This window comes from Haemorhous mexicanus, chromosome 14 (assembly GCF_027477595.1).
Source record: "Haemorhous mexicanus isolate bHaeMex1 chromosome 14, bHaeMex1.pri, whole genome shotgun sequence".
Taxonomy (NCBI): Eukaryota; Metazoa; Chordata; class Aves; order Passeriformes; family Fringillidae; genus Haemorhous; species Haemorhous mexicanus.
In genome coordinates, this window is record NC_082354.1 from 7,668,293 (window position 1) to 7,687,355 (window position 19,063).

At 41.8% G+C, this 19,063-nt stretch overlaps 1 protein-coding gene across 4 annotated transcripts in view; it reads left to right on the forward strand.

The window, feature by feature from the left end:
- Window positions 1-11,684: 11,684 nt before the first annotated feature.
- Window positions 11,685-19,063, forward strand: part of AFF2 (ALF transcription elongation factor 2) — a 332,807-nt gene continuing 325,428 nt past the window's right edge. For 3 of the 4 annotated variants that reach the window (XM_059859352.1, XM_059859355.1, XM_059859353.1), the window contains exon 1: window positions 11,686-11,854. In XM_059859352.1, coding sequence (XP_059715335.1) covers window positions 11,808-11,854 — 47 coding nt within the window. In that variant the 5' untranslated portion in view covers window positions 11,686-11,807. Of the gene's footprint in view, window positions 11,855-19,063 lie in introns of all 4 variants that reach the window. The other variant, XM_059859354.1, reaches the window with a different exon arrangement.

Genomic DNA, 19,063 nt, shown 5'->3' on the forward strand with positions numbered 1-19,063 from the left:
CTTAGCAGAATTCACACCGTTATTGGGGACTGGGGCCAAGCAATCAATCTTAGAATCATCCCTGGAGTGCACTAGCATTTTCTTGCACATGGGTGCTTTCAGAAAGCACGGAAATTACCTGTTTAGAGAGATTAAAGTGAGTTGATGTACTAACGTGCAAACTATAATTTAAGGAGTCAAAAGCCTTTCTCTCCCCACCCTCTTCCAGAGAAATTAACAACTCCAGTAGCATAATATTTTTGTACTGCTGCTCTCTCTCCAGTAAAATATACTTTATTACTATTTGGAGGCTTTATCCCTTTATGACAGCCAGTATCAAGAGTAATATTACGCCAATAACTTGGTTTGCTAAGTATTAATACAAGGGAAATTATGCTAAGAGCACTGTGTGAGTTTAATTGCAATTCACACTTTAATATTTTGATGCAGCTGTAAAAATGTAGAATGAGAAACATTACAATTCTATTAGATACTAATAAATTGTGTTGTGGAGGAGGATATGAGCTGTACTTGCCATAATAGAGCACATTCTACTTCCCATCTCTCTGTTTTGATCCTGCATGTGCATGATTTCATAGAGAGGTTCAGCAAAGGTTCTAAAGAACAAGTTAGAAATGAATGCAGGGCTGTGTGGTTTTATATCAAGTAATCAGTAACAAAGTGCAAATAATGTAAATCATCTTGTTTATGAAGTGTTTATGTCAAACACTTCATTTTCTTTATGTAGAATGAGTGTTTGTTTAGAATGGATCCTATTAGATTTAAATTTTTTATTCTTTTCAAGGCTTAAGATTTCCAGGTTTGAATACATTTAATAAAATGGCAGTCTGAGAAATATTCAGAGATTCCTCCTCTTCTCTTTTTTCCTAATAGAAATGACATTTTAAAATTGCTGTGCTTTCTGTGCTCTTTCTGCTCATAAATGCAAGATGCAGTGTGGTAGTAATGCTTCCATGCAGCTGAATCATAGATTTGTTTAGTTTGGAAAAGACCTTTTGGATCATCGAGTCCAAATGTTACCCAAACACTGCCAAGCCCATCACTAAACCATGTCCCCAAGGCCCACATCTTGTAAATACCTCCAGTGACTCCACCACTTCCCTGGGCAGCCTGCTCAACGCTCGACAGCCTTTTCATGGAAGAAATCTTTCCCAATACCCAATCTGAAACCTCTCCTGGCACAACTTGAGACTCTTTCTTCTTACCCTATTGCTTGATCTGACATTCAGACTGAAATACATAGAACTTTGTGATTTCAGGCAAATCACTTGAGCCCTTCTCAGCTTTTGTTTCAGTAGCTAGGAGTTAGAAATAAAAATCTTTCACCATTCCCAGGCTATTTTTCTGATTAGATAAGGGCATGTATCCATTTTCCTCCAAGATTACTCTATTTTCAGAGATGTGCCTGTGCAGGTGGGAATGACCCCACTTCCACTTAGGCAGAGGGAATGTAGCCTACAGTAGTTACACCTTCCTTAATTTATCAGTCACAAGGATGAGATAGCCACAAGTTGCACTTTGGTGTGGCACTCCTGACAGCAAAACCAGACTTCTAAAGTGGAAGTCTAAAGCCTCAGCTCATCCCCACAGAGGACAGCAGAGCACCACTAGAACAGATCTGCTGACCAGCTGCATGCAGCTGATACTGAGCAGTGGTTTACTCTTTTTCCTTTGAATGTATGTGAATCATGTGCAGGCGGGGGATGATGCAAGAGTGTGGTTAATTTGTTCTCCTTTATGAAATACATATTCAGAGTGAAACCAGGGCTGGTCATAGCCACGTTTACCTTTTCTTATCAGGTTTGACTTTCAAAGGGCAGTGCAGTTTTCCAGTGGCCTCAGTGCAATTTTTTTTTTTTTTCAGAGGGTGAGAACAATTCAAGCACATTGAAAGCCTGAGTATTCTTACTTGCAAATTAGATCCTTTACATCTCCTGGCTTGCAACACCTTGCCTTTTCCCTCTCCAAATGCTCCTTCCCCTCCTGATCTGGGTACTTTGCTGTACCTGGTTCCCTGCTTTCTGCCTGCAGTCTCAGGCTGAGCACAGCTGACTGCACATTTCTCTCATTCTCAAATCTAAACCCATCCATGTGTCTTGAATGAGCAACTTGCACAGGGATCTTCTCAATTAAAATGTTCACAGAGTCATTAAACTAACTAATGGTGGAAACTTCAGTAGAAATGATGCTGTAATGAGACAAGCTTTCATCATCTTGCTGAGGAAAACATATTTCACTTGATTCAGATAAATTATATGCCCCCACATATTATGATCAATATTTTAGCAAGAGTTAGCATTTAACTATGTCACTTCTGAGTAATGAATAATCATGTCGAGCATATGAAAAATGAGTAATGACAGATATCACTGGACTGGTACGTTTTCTGCTTCTCAAAATGATGTTTAAATTTTTACAAAAATGTTGTATAAAGGATTCAATGACTCCAACTTGTTCCTTCTAATGGGTATCTATCATTTAAAACTGTGACTGCTCTTGAAGTACAGGTTAGCATAACTAATTTTAAATTATGTTCAAATAGTTCTGTATTGTGACATAGGAAAATGGAACCCAGTTGTCAGGAAATGTATGTGATAAAACTGGATTTCAGAAATTGAAGACCTGAACTGACCTTTAAAATGACTCTTCTTGCATAGTGGCAGTAGTACTCAGTAGGAGTTTTTGGCTTTGCTACTAATAGGAAATGTGAAAGGTATAAAGTACTTTTATCGAGAAAAATATCTAAAATAAATAAAGATTTTTAAAATAACATGCAGAAAACTACAGCAGCTATCCTGACCTAAGCATGCTTTAATTTGTTTAGTTACTTGCATCTGCTTACTGTGCTGTGTCTCTTTTGTGTACATCCTTCCCAAAGGCTCCTATCCTAATTTTTTAAAACTTTTATGCTTGAAACTACTTTCACAAACCAGGACCAAAGGAACTGTTTTGATTTTCCTCTAAAAATGCCAATGCAGTTTCAAGCACCTACTTAAGAAAATCTTTGCCTCTTGTAAGGGCTGTTGAATGAACCATCAGCAAATGTGTGCAGGTCTTAGAAAGATCAGGAAGCATTTGTCACTGTGATCCAAAAGGAAACCTCTCTATGCATAGTATACTAATTTTTTCCTCAGTCAAATAATCAGTCTCTTGACTACATTGGTCTGTGGTTGACTTTTTTTTCTCCCAACAATGATCTGTTAGGCAATTTTAACGTTGCAATTGGGGTGACAGATATTGTTCTATATTTTTAATATCCTTATGCTGGTAGTTGGCAGTTCTGCTCTTGATTAACTTTTTTTTGATGTCTACTCGGAGCCTGAACCTAATTTGCAAACTAAAGTATGACCATTGACTTGGTGACTTGCTCTTGTAACTGGGTGTAGTGGTGCAATACTCTTCTTCTACCTTTAAAAAACATAAATGTGGTATACTCATGAATACCAGGTTTCAGTTGCATTAAAGAAATACATCATTTGCCTCAATTTTTATTTCTGAGTCTTTAAAATTCAAACAGACTGAACGAGCGATATAAGGGTCTGTCATCACTTAGGTCAGTTCTTCCACCAGCTACTCCTTGGTGATTTGCAGTGTTACCTGTAACAAACTCTGTTTGGTTTTAGTCACCTGAAATGTACAAAGAGTTATCTATTCCTAACACGGAGGACAATAGGCTTTTCAGGTGTTGCCTCAGTGTAGCTGGCTGTAAGGTTTCCTTGCAATATTCAGCTACTTTAGCATAGTTTAGATACATTTCTAATGTTTCCATCATTTGATGGAAGAATAACGTCAAGGAGATCAGCTATAATCTCATTATATTTACATAAATACTATTCTGCTTTTAAACTCCTTGCCAAGTGTGGCTTTTCAACTCAAAGTGAAATTCTCCCTTTGTCAATATCAGTGTTTTCCTTAGGGATGAAACAGCTAATAATCTATACTATATAATAGGAAAATTCACATTAATACTATCAGAAGGATGATGATTACTGACTCTTACAGCACCAGTTTTCCACACTGACAGAATGACATTCTAAAATGCATTTTCCTAAATTAGGTCATTTAAATCAGTTCAATATGTAAGTCACGGTAGCAAATTTTTCACTTGGCAGCTCTTCATTATGTAGCTTGGATTAATTCTGATTTAAGAATTCTGTTTGGTTATTCACTTTTTTCCTCAAAATTTAATTTTCAGTAAATGTGGTGACATCACCAAATGATCAAACATCATTTGGTGCCACCTCCCTCTTCTAGCTGTGGAGATAATTTCATGAGGCACAGTCACTGTAAGCAGCACAAGTGAACCAGGTAAATGACTAGGCAATAATTTTTTCATCAGGAATGAGGAAAAAAAAAAGGCAAGTGGGAGTGGAATTGCACCCCAGACCCAATGAGGGGAGTAAATGGAAGTTATACTACTCACTTTTGGAACTAGATTTTAAGAGCATAAGTCATTTAACCACTTTTAAAGACTTTACTCTGGGGTGCCTCAGTGCTAGGGCTGTGCAAACACATGGTAAAAGACAGTCCATGCCCCAGTGAGCTTAATAGCCTTCTTGGTTTCCCCACGGCAACGCCATTACGCTCCAGCCCTCTTCTCTTGAGCAGGATGAAGGCCTTTCCTCCTCCTCCTGATTATTTTAGCAGACCTCTGGTTAGCACATGGAACGAGCCCTCCAGACTCTGCAGTCAGCACTACAATCCTTTCAAAGCTCACCTGGCAGGTTTCCCAGAAAAGCAAGACACGGTCGTTTAAGCTGGTTGCCAGGAAAAAGACTGAATAATACTCATTCTAGCTATTTGTTTGGGATACTGGTTCTCACTTTATGGAATAAATATGCCAGACATTCATCTCTTGAATGAAAAGAAATTGCTGCAATGGTTTTGCACTGTTCTCAGCAGAACCTTTCCAAGACCTCTCAAAGGCCTTTGAAGGACCATCTCAGATGCTCTAATCCTGATGCTATTTCTGTATTGAGTACCAGTTGCACCAGGTCCTCCAGAGCTTAGGAGGAGTGCAAATGGGGAGTTCTGTGTTCTTGTCTACTTAATGGGACTGAATATCTTCTTAAGTCATAACTAGCTTATGTTTCTTACAAGAAGCTGGGAGGGTATGAACACCCACAACCACTAATGGTCATGCAGTGTTTGAGTTTGTCAAATGGATATGTGGGCAGATAGCCTAAAGGTGTATTCTATACCATAACTTTCGTCACATCATAGCAAACTGGAATGTAACATGTCTATAGGATCTATCCATTATTGGCCAAAATATTTGGAGGAAGCTGTGTCCATGGGCTGTGTCTGCCCATGGAAAGCTGACACTTCTGGTTTTCTTGCAACTGCCTCCTCACTGCTCCTCGCCCCTTCCCCAGTGCACTGGTAAAATGTTCCAAAAATACAGTGACATCTATCAAAATTGTGAACAAAAACAGCAGGTATCTTCACTGGGAATTTATTTCTGAAAATACAAGGACCCTGCAATTAATTTGACATAATTTATTAATTTTTTTACTAGGAAAAAAACAGTAAATATTTATTGACTTCCTCTTGGGGGAAAGTCTCTTCTTATGAGTTTCAGTTTTGTCTGCCCTCTTCACATGGACTATTTTATATATGTGGATAGTGTTTGCACTTCTTAGTGTTTTGTATTTACCATCAAATGCCTTTGTTTTGTATTAAACATCTAGACAAATACCCAAGCTGTTGCTTGAATTATGTTAGTCCCTCATGGTTAATCCTGAACAGCTACAGGGTCTGCTCTGAATATGTTTGTTAGAGATACCATGTTCTAAAGTTAGTTGAAGACAGGAAAGTCTTATTTTCCTAACATAGGGTGACCAGAAAATTGAGGTTGAAAAGGATGAACATAACAGAGTGATCTTATCAGAATAAAAGAAGAAAGAGGAAAAGAGAAAGGAAACAAGATCAGATTTGTTGTCTTGTATTCCACCTCTGTGCTAATGCTATGTGCCATATATTATTCTTTTTGTTTCTTTGATAAAAATGAAGCTTTGCCTAGTGTTACATTTCTGTAAAGTGCATTAGAGAATTTCATCATAAAAATCACTGAAGACAAGACAGTACTTCAGCAGCTTATGTATAGACATCATTGCTGTAAAGTGCTTCTGCCTTTTGAAAGCAACATGGCAGAAAGAAGGAAACTTGATGTGAAAAGCCTTTTTACCATGCTTTTGCACTTCAATTTTCTGGCTGTGTTTGTGTTTCAAAGTTGGTTTGGTAGTTTTGTTTTCCACTGTGTGTGACCTTTAGTTCCACTCATAGGGAACATATGGTCGTGCAATTGGTTAAAGCTACTACAGGGATTGTTTCTGTGTGCCAAGCTAGGAGATGGTGAGAGCCATGCTAAAGCTCCAAGCAATTGGTTTAGTTAAAGGGAAGGATTGGAACACATGGCCAGCTCTTCAACTGCTCCCTGTGACCTACTGTTCACATTCAGTTGGTAAGCATGACATAAAGTTTTGTTCCTTAAATCTAGAAGAAGATCCCTAGCTGCTTTAAATCCTGCAAAACAAAGCATTGGTCATAAACATCAAAACAAGAAAAAAAATAAGCTAAAGGGATGGGTGATGGATGGCAGAGAAAGATCAAACTGTGATGATTCTAATTAATTAATGAAATGTCTGCTCGAAAGTCAAGTTGGTTTTGGTTTTTTTTCCTCATAAAGCCTCTGTACTTTTGGCCAGTGGTGCCCTCCAAATTCCTAGTTTTGTTATTCTCCCTTTTGCTTTTCACAGCTGATTTGCATCTGCATTCCAGTAGATGGTTTTGGTTACTTGTTTGAAGTTACTTTATTGGAGCATTTGACTACAGTCTCTGTCTTGCCTGGTTTTGAAAGTTTAGACTATCCTGACAGTGTTTTAAGAGCTGCCTGGCTAATGTGTTGTTTGACAGCAATAAATAGGAATCTTATTGCTGTTGCCTTTTTTCCTCTTCATTTTTCTGCCAGTGGCAAAACATCGAGTGGAGCTGTGCCTTGGTCAGGAAGGGTCACACAGTGTCACAGCCTAAGCACCACAACACTTCTAGCAAGACTTCTGAGTTATCAATGTGCATCTCTTGAAAGCATTAGCTTGCAATCTGTATCAGGGAGGATTTTCTCACCACCTGAGTGGCATTCCTGGGGCTTTTAGTGGCACATGGCTGAGAAACAGAGAGGTATCAAAACAGAGAATTGAAAACCTCAATGGCCAATTCACATCTAATCATTGTGGGACCTTACAATATCCACTGTGAGCCTTATAGGATCTGAGTGTGGTGAAACTCAGGGTGTCCTGGCAGGTAGCTGTGGACACATCCTAACACAAGATATGTAAGAGCTTGCCATTATGAACTCCACTGTAACAAAAATGCCAAAATGCCATGTTTCCTAAAAGAGTCTACAGAAACTTACTGAAGGAAGGATTATTCAACAAACCATGAAAACATTCCCCCTACTGACAGTAAGAATACATTATCAATATATTTCTAGAAGTGATTATTGTTTTAAATAAATCTTGTTTCATAAAATAGGAGTAGCAACTCTAATAAGAATAATTCTGCACAGTTAAATGAATTCCTCAGGCAGCACGGAGTGGATAATTACAATTAAGATGGTAGGAAAATAAAGATTGCCTGTACAGACACACTTGAAATTGAGTAACAACATCCTTTCAATAACTAAAATCCATATGTACTTCTGAAGAGGAAATTCAGCCATAGAGGCAGAACATGATGGGTTCCTACTTTATGTATGCACATCTCAATGGTGATTTTTTTTTTTTTTGTGATATAGCAACTTTAGGATATGTAAGATTTATGCCAACTCCTGCCTGTTCTCACAGAGCTGAGCTAAATGTTCTTGTGCCTACCTTCAAACAGATGCTAATATTAACTTAATTTTCAATGTATTAATGTAATCTGTGTGCTTTATCTAAGGTGTAAGTTTGTTCTCTATACATGTTTAGTGCTGTATGAATGAGGCTCAGAAAGAAAAATCAATCATTGCTTCACAGAGAAATATGAACTCTGTTAGCTTCATTTTTCACACTGTGAAAATGACTTGACCTTCCTTTCCTCAGAAATCCAAATATCTCCAATCTGTATTCATAGCTGGGCACAAATTTTCCATTAACATTTTCTGGATAGAAAACTGTGATTTCATTATTCTTGTTTTGGGGGAAAATAAGCTTTTCTTTGGATAAAATGGAGTGTTCTCAGCAGAAAATGTTTCTGTGCTGTCTCACAAGGGGTGCAGTTCAGTTAACCTGTGCCTCTGTGGCTGTGGACTGCTGGCCTCAGCCTGTCTCACCTGACCCACCATGGACAGTCTTATCTCTCCTCCTTCAGGAACAGGGACATGGGGCAGGTGGTGGCAGCTGCACCCTGGCCTTTGGAGCACTACACGGGCCCTTGTTACTAGTTCACACCTTCCTCATTGCCTTTGTACGTTCCTTTGCATACAGATTACAAAAGTACTTTGGGTAAGGAGATTATCAAGGGATGTAGGTAGGTTTGAAAGAGAAAGGATGAGGCTGGGATGTCCCTTCCCTGCCTCAAACTCTCTTCTTCCCTGTTTGCTGCTGAACCTGATGAAGGAGGTGGGAAGTTGGACTGTTTTGGTGTAAGCCCAGCAGCTCTAATAACTGCACAGTGTTTTTAGCTTGTGAGTCCACCCACACCTCGGCCACAGCAGCCACCAGAGGGGTCTGGGCATTCGTGCCTTCATCAGAAGGACACTCTGGCAGGAGGAGGACTCCTTCTCCTCTAAATGGGGACCACCGCCCAAGCCACCCACGAGGAGCATCTCGCCGGGAAGCCGGCTCTGGGCTGGTCGAACAGGCCAGGAAGGGCGGCTGGCACAGGGCAGGGCCGGGCGGGATGGGCGGCAGGGCCGGGCGGCAGGGATGGGCGGGATGGGCGGCAGGGCCAGTGGAACGGCAGCAGGGCTGAGTAGGATGGGCAGCAGGGCCAGTGGAACGGCAGCAGGGCTCTCACCTAAAGCCTCGGAGGCAAAAGCAGAGCCTGACCGTGCTGAGCCAGCACTCCCCTTTGTGGCAGGCTGCGGGGCCGGGCCGCAGAGCACAGGGCCAGGAGGCCTTGCTGATCTTATTATCCCCGTTCTGAGCTGTTGCAGGTGCTGGGAACCGCAGTTGTATTTTCCACTATAACTGTAAAAGAGGTCACGCAGAGGGCAGCTGAATTTTCTATTCCTGGCAGTTCGGGTAAATGAACCCTTCGCTGTGTGGAGCCAGAGCTGGGGCAGCCTCGTGCTTGTGTTTGCCCCTGAGCTGGGGCCTTGTCGAGGGTTCTGGATCCCTGTGCACTGGGGGAGCAGCTACACCCGACGTGTGCCCAGCCCTTCGCTCCTCTAGGCCAGGTCTTGCTGAGAGGGCCAGCTCATGCTCCATTGCTGTGTGTCCAGGCCATTTGTAGCCAAGTGTGGCTGCTGTGTCCTTGGGGAGAGGGCTGGGCACGGCACTGTCCCTCCACCCCTGTGGGAACAGATGTGTGTCGGGCACAGGGCTCCAGTGGAGCATGGGCTGGGTGTCCCCGGTGGTGGCACTCAGGTGCATCCTTGAGGGTTTGAAACTGACTGCAAAAAGCTGTTTGAAACTGACAAAGCTGCTTCATTCACAAACTTTGTCACAGACCTGAGGGCACAGGGTGCTCGGGGAGCTCCAGGTGCCAAACAGGCAACTTCTGAGGAGATCCATTACCTCTGCTATTGCACATCGTGGGGACAGCAGGTTTGCTTGGTGATGAAGGATCTCCCACCCCTTGGCTGGAATGAGCTCTGAAAGCCTTTTCAGGATGTGTTCTGTGTATCTTTTGCTAGTTTCTGAAGAATTGAAAAGGGTTTGCTTTAAGAAAGTGAAGGTGCTTATACCTGGGATGTGATTTTTCTTTCTGTTGGGTAAGAGCCCTTGGCCTCTTGCAGACTGCTTTGGTGCAGGGGTGGCCGGCTGGCAGCCAAAAAACCCTCTGAAAAAACAGTAAGCAGAACTGCCACCTTTTAAGTCCCAGCTTTTAGTAAGTTGTTTAATGGTTGAAGTTCAATGTACTGAAAATAAGCAAGATATTGAATGTAAGTGATTAGGTGACAGACTAGGCTTTTCGTTTTATTAGTAGAAATTGTTAAAAAAACCTCTCTGTACCTGCATCTGGAGAAATGTGAAATTTTGAAAGTGTGACTCCACCTCCCATGTTGGTCTAAACTATTAGCCACAAATTAGGATTTTGAATGGGGCCTTCAAAACTAACAATGACACTAAAATAAGTGAACAGAGGGGCCCAACTCATGATATTTTAAAATTTTAGGGCCAGAGTAGTGTGTTTCAGTCAGTGGTAAAAACAGATGCAAGAAAGGAAATGCTGTGTGCACCTGATGTTCCTGCCAGAGGGTTCACTGGAGCCTAGTCTGTGGTGGCAGAGCTGGCTGCTGTGACCAGCTGTGTTGAGTCTCCTGGGGCTGGCACACAGCTGTGGAGACAGGACCTCACCAAAATAAGGGTCATTTCAAACTTCACCAAGTCCTCAACACTTGCTGGCACACAGGGACGTTCTTTGATTGGTTCTGTGGAAGACTGGAGTAAAAATGAAGATGGCTTTGGTCTTGTCTTTGCAAAACCAATGTGTGCACTTGTTTGCTCAGTGGGTATATGTATTTGAAGTATTATAAATATAAAATGGATGTGAAAAGCCATAAGACACTGGTTACTGTTAAGAATGGAATTCAGATATGAAAGTGTGAATCTGGGTAGAGAAAAATTTCATTTAGGGGATGGAGGGAGCAGTGGCCCCCTTTCTACTTGTGTGTAGGGGCAGCCTGGAATTTGTGTTTGGCTTCTCCCTGAGATTAGTGGGGGAGTGGGTGGGTTCTGTAAGGGGCTTTGGGATGCCCCTGACAATGTCCTGACTAATGCCCGTAGGTGAGCGGTGCCACTGCCTATCACAGGGCCAGCAGGAAGGGCCATCATCCCAGTGGGAGAATGGGGTGCTCCCCTGGATCCAGACCTCACGGGGCTCAGGAGGGCTTTTTTCATCCAGCCCTCCTGGGCTGCCCCAGCCTGACTCTGCTCTGACCCTTGCCTGCCATCCTGAATCTCGCAGTGCAGCTGACCCGGAGCTCTGGCCTTGCCATGTCCGTGCAGGCAGGTTTGTCCACACAGCCAGCAGGAGCTGGCTTTGGCAATTAAATGATAGGATTATAGATGCCTGGTTTTGTGTGTGTGTGTGTGTTTGGTTTTTTTTTTTTTTTTTTTTGGGTTTTTTTTTGGTTTTGTTTTGTTTTTTAATTCTCCCCCCTATTCCCCCTTCTCTCTCCCTCTCTCCGACCCCAGCCAGGCCTCCCTAGGTCTCCCGCAGGCGCGAAGCCGCGCCGCTCCCCTCATCCCCGCAGTTCCTCCCTCCAGCTAAACTTCCCCGCGCTCCCGGCGGGGGCTCGCGGCTCCGCCGGATCCCGGCGGTGCTGCCGCGGCGGCTCCATGCCGCGGCTTCGGGCCGCCCCGGCTCCTCCCCTCGCGGTGTGCGAGGCAGCCTGCCCGCCCGTCTGTGTGTGTGTGCGCCGGGCCGCCGCCGCCGCTGTGCTGCCTCTCCCAGCCGGGCACAGCCGCGCCGCGCTGCTGGCGGCGGCGGCGGCGCTCCGCCACCCCGGGCGGCTCCGCGCGGCCCCGCGGCGGCCGCCGCTCCCCGCGGCGCCGCTGCCCATGCGGGCCGGCCAGCGATAGCCGCGCCGGCTCGGCTCGGCTCGGCTCTGCGGGGCGGGGAGGGGGCACCACTTCTCTGAGTCTCCCCACCACATCGTTATGGACCTATTCGACTTTTTCAGGGACTGGGACTTAGAGCAGCAGTGGTAGGTTTTTTTCGGGTGGTGGGTTTTTTGGTTTTGTTTTTTTTTTTTTTTTTTTGGTTTTGGTTTCTCCCCCTCCCGCACCACCTCCCCTCCCCGTCTCTCCACCCCTCTCCTTCTTCCAGCTGCCTCCTTCCTACCCTTCCCTGCTCGCTCCCCCGGTGCCGTAGCCTTTGTTGAGGGGCGCAGCACCGGTGCCAGCGGGGAGCGGGTCCGCGCTGCGCCCGCGGGCAGCGGGGCCGGCCGGGGCAGCCGGTGCCGGCCGGCTCCAGCCACGCTCCGCGGCCGCGCCGCCGGCCCCGGCTGGGGAGCAACGCTCGGAGCGCGGCTGCGGGGGGCGAAGTTGGCCCGCAGGGCAGCACCGAGAGGTGCCGGGTGCCGGCTGCGATCAGCGGTGGCAGCCCCCTCCCGAGCAGGGGAGGCGATGTTCCCCGGGATCGCGGCTTTGCTAATGTTGTGTTTACTGCTGTCACTGACAATGTTCCTTTCACGGGGAGAACCGCAACTGTAGTTTCGCTGTGTGGCACAGTTCGGCTGTAGCTCTGATCGGTGTGGGGGCTTCTGTTGCTGGTTTTGCCGGTTTCCTATCCTAGATGAAGCGTTATTGAAGTTAGTTTTGGAAGTGGCAAGATCAGTACCCGTGATATTATAACAGGTCTTTTTTTTTCCTGCCGGTCTCTGCATCGTTTTTCTTTTCTTTCTTTCCATTTATTTTAAGAATGGAATTTTAGGTTGATATTGCGCTGTAAATAGATGCACTCCTTAAAAAGATCGGTGCATCTGTTTAAGTGCATTGTAAACTTGTTATCAAAGTGAATGTTAAGGAATTTTTGATGGGTGACAAGTAGCTGGGAAAGTTAGAATTTGGGTAGGTACTTAGTCACCTCTGTGGCTGGTTAATGAGATTATGCTTATTCTTTGGCCGGTTTTATTGGTTCTTTCTTTACTTTTCAATTTAGCGAATATAATTCCTTAACTGTTCATGGGGAAATTCAGAGGTTGGGTACTGCTTTGTTAAATGCTTTTAGGCTGGAGTGCAGTTTGCCAAGGAAGAAAGAGACTAAAATACTGTATTTTGTGATCCTAATCTCTGAATGCCACACAGATTATATATGTGTATGTATGTGCATTTGGACCTTGTGTTTTGCAGAGGGTTTACTTTACTTTGTTGATAATATAAAGGTATCTCTAGGAAAAAGGTAATATATCTTGTTAATAACTATCATTTTGCCAAACACGGTCTAACAGCTATACTTGCAAATCCATAGTAATCAGAACCAAATACCTGTCACATTCCATTTTACAGCAATTGGGAGTAAATCCTCACAACCATAAATTACACTATATCAATATTAATCTGTAAGCAGGCGTTTTGGATCATGTGCATGTTTTATCAGCTCTGCATAATCCATTGTATTACATCTTTTTAATAATCATGCTGTTGTTATTTAAAAGTAATAATCACAATAAAATTAGTGCTCAATTAAATATTATGCTTCTACTACGCTATCTTTACTCTGCTACACTAATTTATTTTGCAGACAACTGATAACCACCGTATTACCACTCAAATAATATTTGCATACAATTTGCTTAATTTATAATGTGGGTAACATTAATTTAATAGAAGCTGTTACAACCCAATATGTGGGTGTAGTTCAAATAGTAAGCATTTATAGGTATTGAGTTTTAGTGTTTGCTTAATAACTTACTTTCATTTGACTATGGTTTTATGTGGATTTACAAATGTGCATCAGAAAGAGGGGAACTCTCGTTCAATATATGAATATATTGCCTCCCATTCTAAAATTCTACTTGCTGTTTTTTGTACTGTGAAATGTATTGTTTTTAGTGGTTTTAGGGTTTGTGAGGAGAGAACATTTTTACTTTGACTGTTTCAAACAGTTTGATATCTGCTCAAACTCTGTGTGGCACAGGCATTCACACACACTTACTGCAGAGATCAAGTTGCATTTAGCTTTTAGCAATCCAATTAGTATATGTAAGCGCATATATAATATGTGGGTACATAATCTACATGTCTACACAAATGTGACATGTATTTTATTATACATGTAAATATTTTTGTCTCTGACAAGTAGTTGCATAGCTTACAGAGAGTTAAATTTAGCTCCTCTGTCCACAAACACGTGTATGTATGTAATGTGTTACACATACATCATCTCCACACACCCAGGAATATGCATGCACATCCATCAAGATTTATTAATTTTGTCTGTGTATCCAATATGGTGTGGTTGCTTTGTAATATTTGCAAATAAGTACATATAACATGATGTGTGAATTGCTACTTCTTATTTCGAAGCTGCCCTCCTTCTGCCTGTGAGCTGGCCTTTGTAAAACGTGTTTCACAAGCATTTATAAGGCAATTAGGGATCCTCTTCTGCATTCCTTGCAAACCCAAAACTTCTCCTAATCTGTGCTGCAATCACCAAGAAGGCAAGCTCAGGCCTACTGTGTGTGTGGGTGTTTGTATTATCTGTATGCAAAGTACAACAGAAACATCGTTAGCCTGAGAAATATATTAAAAAAATATTTATAGCTTGAGCAGATTTTTTTTTTTTAAATCTGATTAAAAGATGTAAAGGTAAACTTTCTTGGCCTTGCCTTTATACCAGGAAATGACTTTGTGAAAGTTACTCATTGATGGGAAAAATACAGTTAATTTCCCCCCACCTCCAATGGAGGTACATTTCTGTATCACTTCTTGAAACATATTTTGTCAAGAGCTGTGATTGTTACAGCGTGCAGTGCCACTGCACATGTGCTGAAATGCTCACCTGGCCTTCTGGATGATTAGTGGGAGCTTTGTCTTGATGATACAAACTGCAGGATCAGCCCTTTAGTTTCCCATATTAGGAGAGATCACAGTAGTACAAGAATGAGATGTTTCATTGACCCTTTGTCGAGAATGTGTTTAGGAAGGTAGCTGAGAGTTGGTGTGGGGTTTTTGTTAACACTGGGATAAAATGTGTAAAATGAGGCCACAAATATCCTTGTCAATGTTTTACCAGACTTGAAAAAAAGCTGAATAATACCCCAAACAATTTAGGTAAATGTAAACTCAGGGTGAGATGAAAGGGCCAAAGCTGAAGTCTGCTATGATTCCTGGATGAATAAGAAGTGTTCACCTGGGCTTGCATTTAATATGAGCCATTCTGTGAGGGAGAAAGAAAGGGAGATGGATATAATGAAAAGCTTGAATGCCTGTGTGCACCAAGGGGACCACTTGCTGTTAAAAATCAAATTTCATCTTTTAAATCACTTTCCATGCTTGTCTGTGGTAACCAAGTAAATGAAATCTTGCTGTGGCCTGGGACCATGTGGCTAGATTTGAACCTGCTTATGGAGTAAGGTGGCGTCATTAATCAGCAGCTGGGAAACAACAAAACCCAACAAAGACCCAACCACCCTGGAATATATACTCCTCACTAGCACAGACAAAGGCAGAACAATTCTTGGTTTATGTTACATTGATCGTCGTAGGTATTAATATTTTTAAGTCCTCCAGTTTTAAAAAAGTGGAAGGTGAGAAAATACTTGGCAGAAAAATGCATATTGAGGCATGTAAATCAAAACCTGGCAAGGTGAAATAAGATGAGCAGGTAACAGTGTCGTCTTAGCTGTGTGGTTGAAGGAGGAAAACTTAGTCCTGCAGAGAAAGAAGCCTCTTGTTTTTTTCCTATTTTATATTATGTATCACAAGTAGCCTAATTACAGCAAAACCAGCAAACTGCCAGTTATACAGGAAGAGGCTTAAACTCACTAAACTGTTATATAAATAGAAAGTTCAAAGGTCTGTTTGTGGCTGCAAAGCTGAGAACAGGCCATCTGTGGGCCAGGTTCCTCTCCTGTGTGAATGGAGAAACACACTGCATGCCACAGCAGCACACTCTTTCAGCATAGCCCTCAACCTGGAGGGGGTGATCCTGCTCTCCAGACAAAGGTGAACTGTTTCAGTTCCAGCCCTGCTTATTTCCCCCTCTTCACCCACCTTCCTGCTTCCCTCTCTGCCTTGTGCCCCTGCAGAAGACCTTTAGAGTTACTGTTCTTTCACCAGGGATTGTAATAACTCATTAAATGAAAAGTCTTCTAAACGTGCAGACTGTGTTGTGTTTCTGATGGGAATGTGTGAAATAGAGTAGGTAAGCTCTTTGGGAGTTTAGATTTAATTTTTATTTTTTTTATTTTAATTTTTATGGTGTGATGGTGAGAACATTAGCGTAGGAAAAAGTCACATTTTGAATGGATTCTGTAAGATTTTTCTCCCTGTCCCTTTCTTTTCCCTAAGAAATATTACAGTTGAATTGCATTTACTTTTTGGTTTTGTATTACAGACATCCGCGAGTAATTATTTGGGAATGTTTCATTTTGAATTTGCTTTGAAAGTGTAAATGGATAGATTGTGTGGCTACTGGTGGGTGTGTGAGGGGGATTAGATGCTGTGAAAACAAGCAGCTGAAGAAGACCAAAAATAGTCTTGGGCCAAAACCTGTACTTGAAGTACATCCTGATTTAGTAATTCTTCCCTGGCTGATATTGAACTTCATGGAGTGTAAATCTTGAAAGAATTTGGCTGTTTGCAAACATTAAGCTCACATCTATCCTATGAGGCAAAATTACTATCAGTTTAACATCATTTGAATTGTTTTCCTAATGATTCATTCAAGAATTTAATGCCTTTTAAAATATACAAATTGGGATGGAGAGTAGATACTTCAGGTACTGTTCAGCTATTCTGAAGCCAGGCAGAACTTGAGAGCATTTAAGCAGTTTGTACATGAATGCCAATTATATTGTTTGCAGTTTTCTTCTTAGTAAATGATGGTACTATGAATGCAGGTCCTTCAGTAAAGCAAAATTATTTCTTTTGTCTGACAAGAGTACTTCCACAACCTGGAATTTTCTAAATAATTTAGAGTGGCAAATGTGACAGTCTGCAAATTATTAACTTAGATATACTAAATGATCTTTGAAAAAATGGATGGACACTGCTGGTCTTTTTATGCTTCTTAGAACTGTGACAATGTGATCCAGCATTGTGGAAGGAGTATTTTTTGGATGTTTTTTGTATTACGAGGCCCAAATTCTGTTTTTATCTAGGTAAAGAAAAATGCCCAATATGGTGAGATGGGATAAAATTTGTGCTAAGCTTAGAAAAAGCACATGGGCCTTAATTTAGCAGAGCCCATAGACAGGTATGTGGTTTTAAGCACATGAGAGATCCTATTAAAACAACTGTGATTTCAAGTTAAGTTTCACCAGACTGGGTCCTTGATCACTCCCAAAATGCTCAATGTCTTTTACTAATGACTAAACCCCAGTTTTTGATGTGTATGGTAATGAAAGCAGATGTTATTTTTGCCTGTAGAGTACCCATCTATTTCCCTGAAATCTACAGCAGCTTTACATGATTTCACCAATAACTGGGCAGTCAGAAAGAATGCAAATATTAAATCTCATTAAAAAAAAAAATCTAGAGGGATTGTAAAAAGCATTTTATGCCTTAAACCCATGAAGCATTTAGAATAAGCATCTAAACAGATAGACTCTATCCTGTATTTTCCTGTGCCCTTAGTTTGAGGTAATTAAATTATTTTTGTGTCAAGGACTGGAAGGATTTGGTTCCTGAATATTTGTTAAATGTATATAGTCAATAAATGCCATGAAGAACCCGTGTCATTGTCCAGCCTTGGTGTGAGTCAGTGGCCAGTCATGCCTGTGAAGGTGCTCCCAGAGGGCCCTGGATTTGCCCATTTTGGCCAAAAGGCAGACTTCTTTAAATGTGGAGCAACTCTCTAATGACCAGGATCAGCAAGGCTCTCTGCGCATGCCTAATACTATGCATGTGGAAAAACTCCTCAGAGCCCAATTCTGAACCTGTCCAATTCAAATTTACTGCCTTTCTTTTGCGGAAAGAAAAGAAAAATGGAGGGGAAAGCTTGCATCTTTTCTCTTGATTGCAGTTAGCAGAATGGATTTTCTAAAGCCATCAAACATCTATTAACACTGAAAACTGAAAATGTGCCACAATTCGGGTTTTGCAATGTTGCAAATTCTTTCTTAAGCATTGAAAAAGAAGATAGTAAATCAAGTAAGATGTCAAGTTAGTGTAACCTTCCATAATATAACATGGTCAGGAAGTCACAACAGTGACTCTAAAAGACAGCTCTTTCATCCTTTTATTGTTACTGAATGTTCTGTGTTGATGCTTTGTAACCAAAATATTTGTTTAAATTGTTCTAATAGCTTTGGTCAGAGGTCAGAAGGTACATTACTCCTGACTAATGGACAACTGTAGAGATTAAAAAAAAAATGAGAGGAGGGATGGCAGTTGTGTGTGTCAGTAGCTTTTAAGCTCCATCTTGAATAATTTCTAATGAGATATTTGTTTGACCAAAGATTTTCACTGAGGGCATATGATGTTAAGTCTTTATATGTGAGGAAATTGTGGGGGAATGAGCCTGAGGGCTTGTTTTCAAATACATTGTACTGGAGTCCAGTCTCAAAGAAACTTTATAAAAATTGTATATTGCTCCTAAATTTCAACAGGACTGCTATTGAATGCAGTCAGTTTGATGGGTTTACAAGGTTGGGCTCATAGTGCTGAAAAAGTAATGTGGAGCAAGAGAGCTGAGGTAAGGGAATAACCCAAAACTTCCTGCAGTTAACTTCCCAGCTGTTACAAAGTGTTTTATCATGAAGAGACTATTTCTCAACTTGTACATAGCAGATCAACAACATAAATTGTTATGACTTTTAAGCAAAGGTCTGTAGTTTCTTGTAAAAACTGTATATAATGCTTTAATAGCATTTTATTAATATATTCAAATTAAGCCACTGTGAGAAGAAAACTCTCACTTGAGATACTTTTTCCTTGTGACTTCGGCTGTTGATCTGTCTTTTTGCTGGAGATTATAACTGAGTCCTTCTTTCATGGAATTTGGGATGGTGAGTTTTAAGGAGAGTTGGAGATGATACCACAACTGGAAGCTGATTTTCCTTGTAGGTGGAGCAGAGAATAGGGAATGCCATTTACTATGTGTGGTGTGTAAGACCTGTTTAGTGAGGAGCTGTAGTCAGCAGTTCAGATTCCTGACTCACATGCTGCATGGTGCTACCAGTTATAGTAAGACATGAATAGCCCACTCATAATTATATGCACTTATAGGGGTGGGGTATTAACAACCA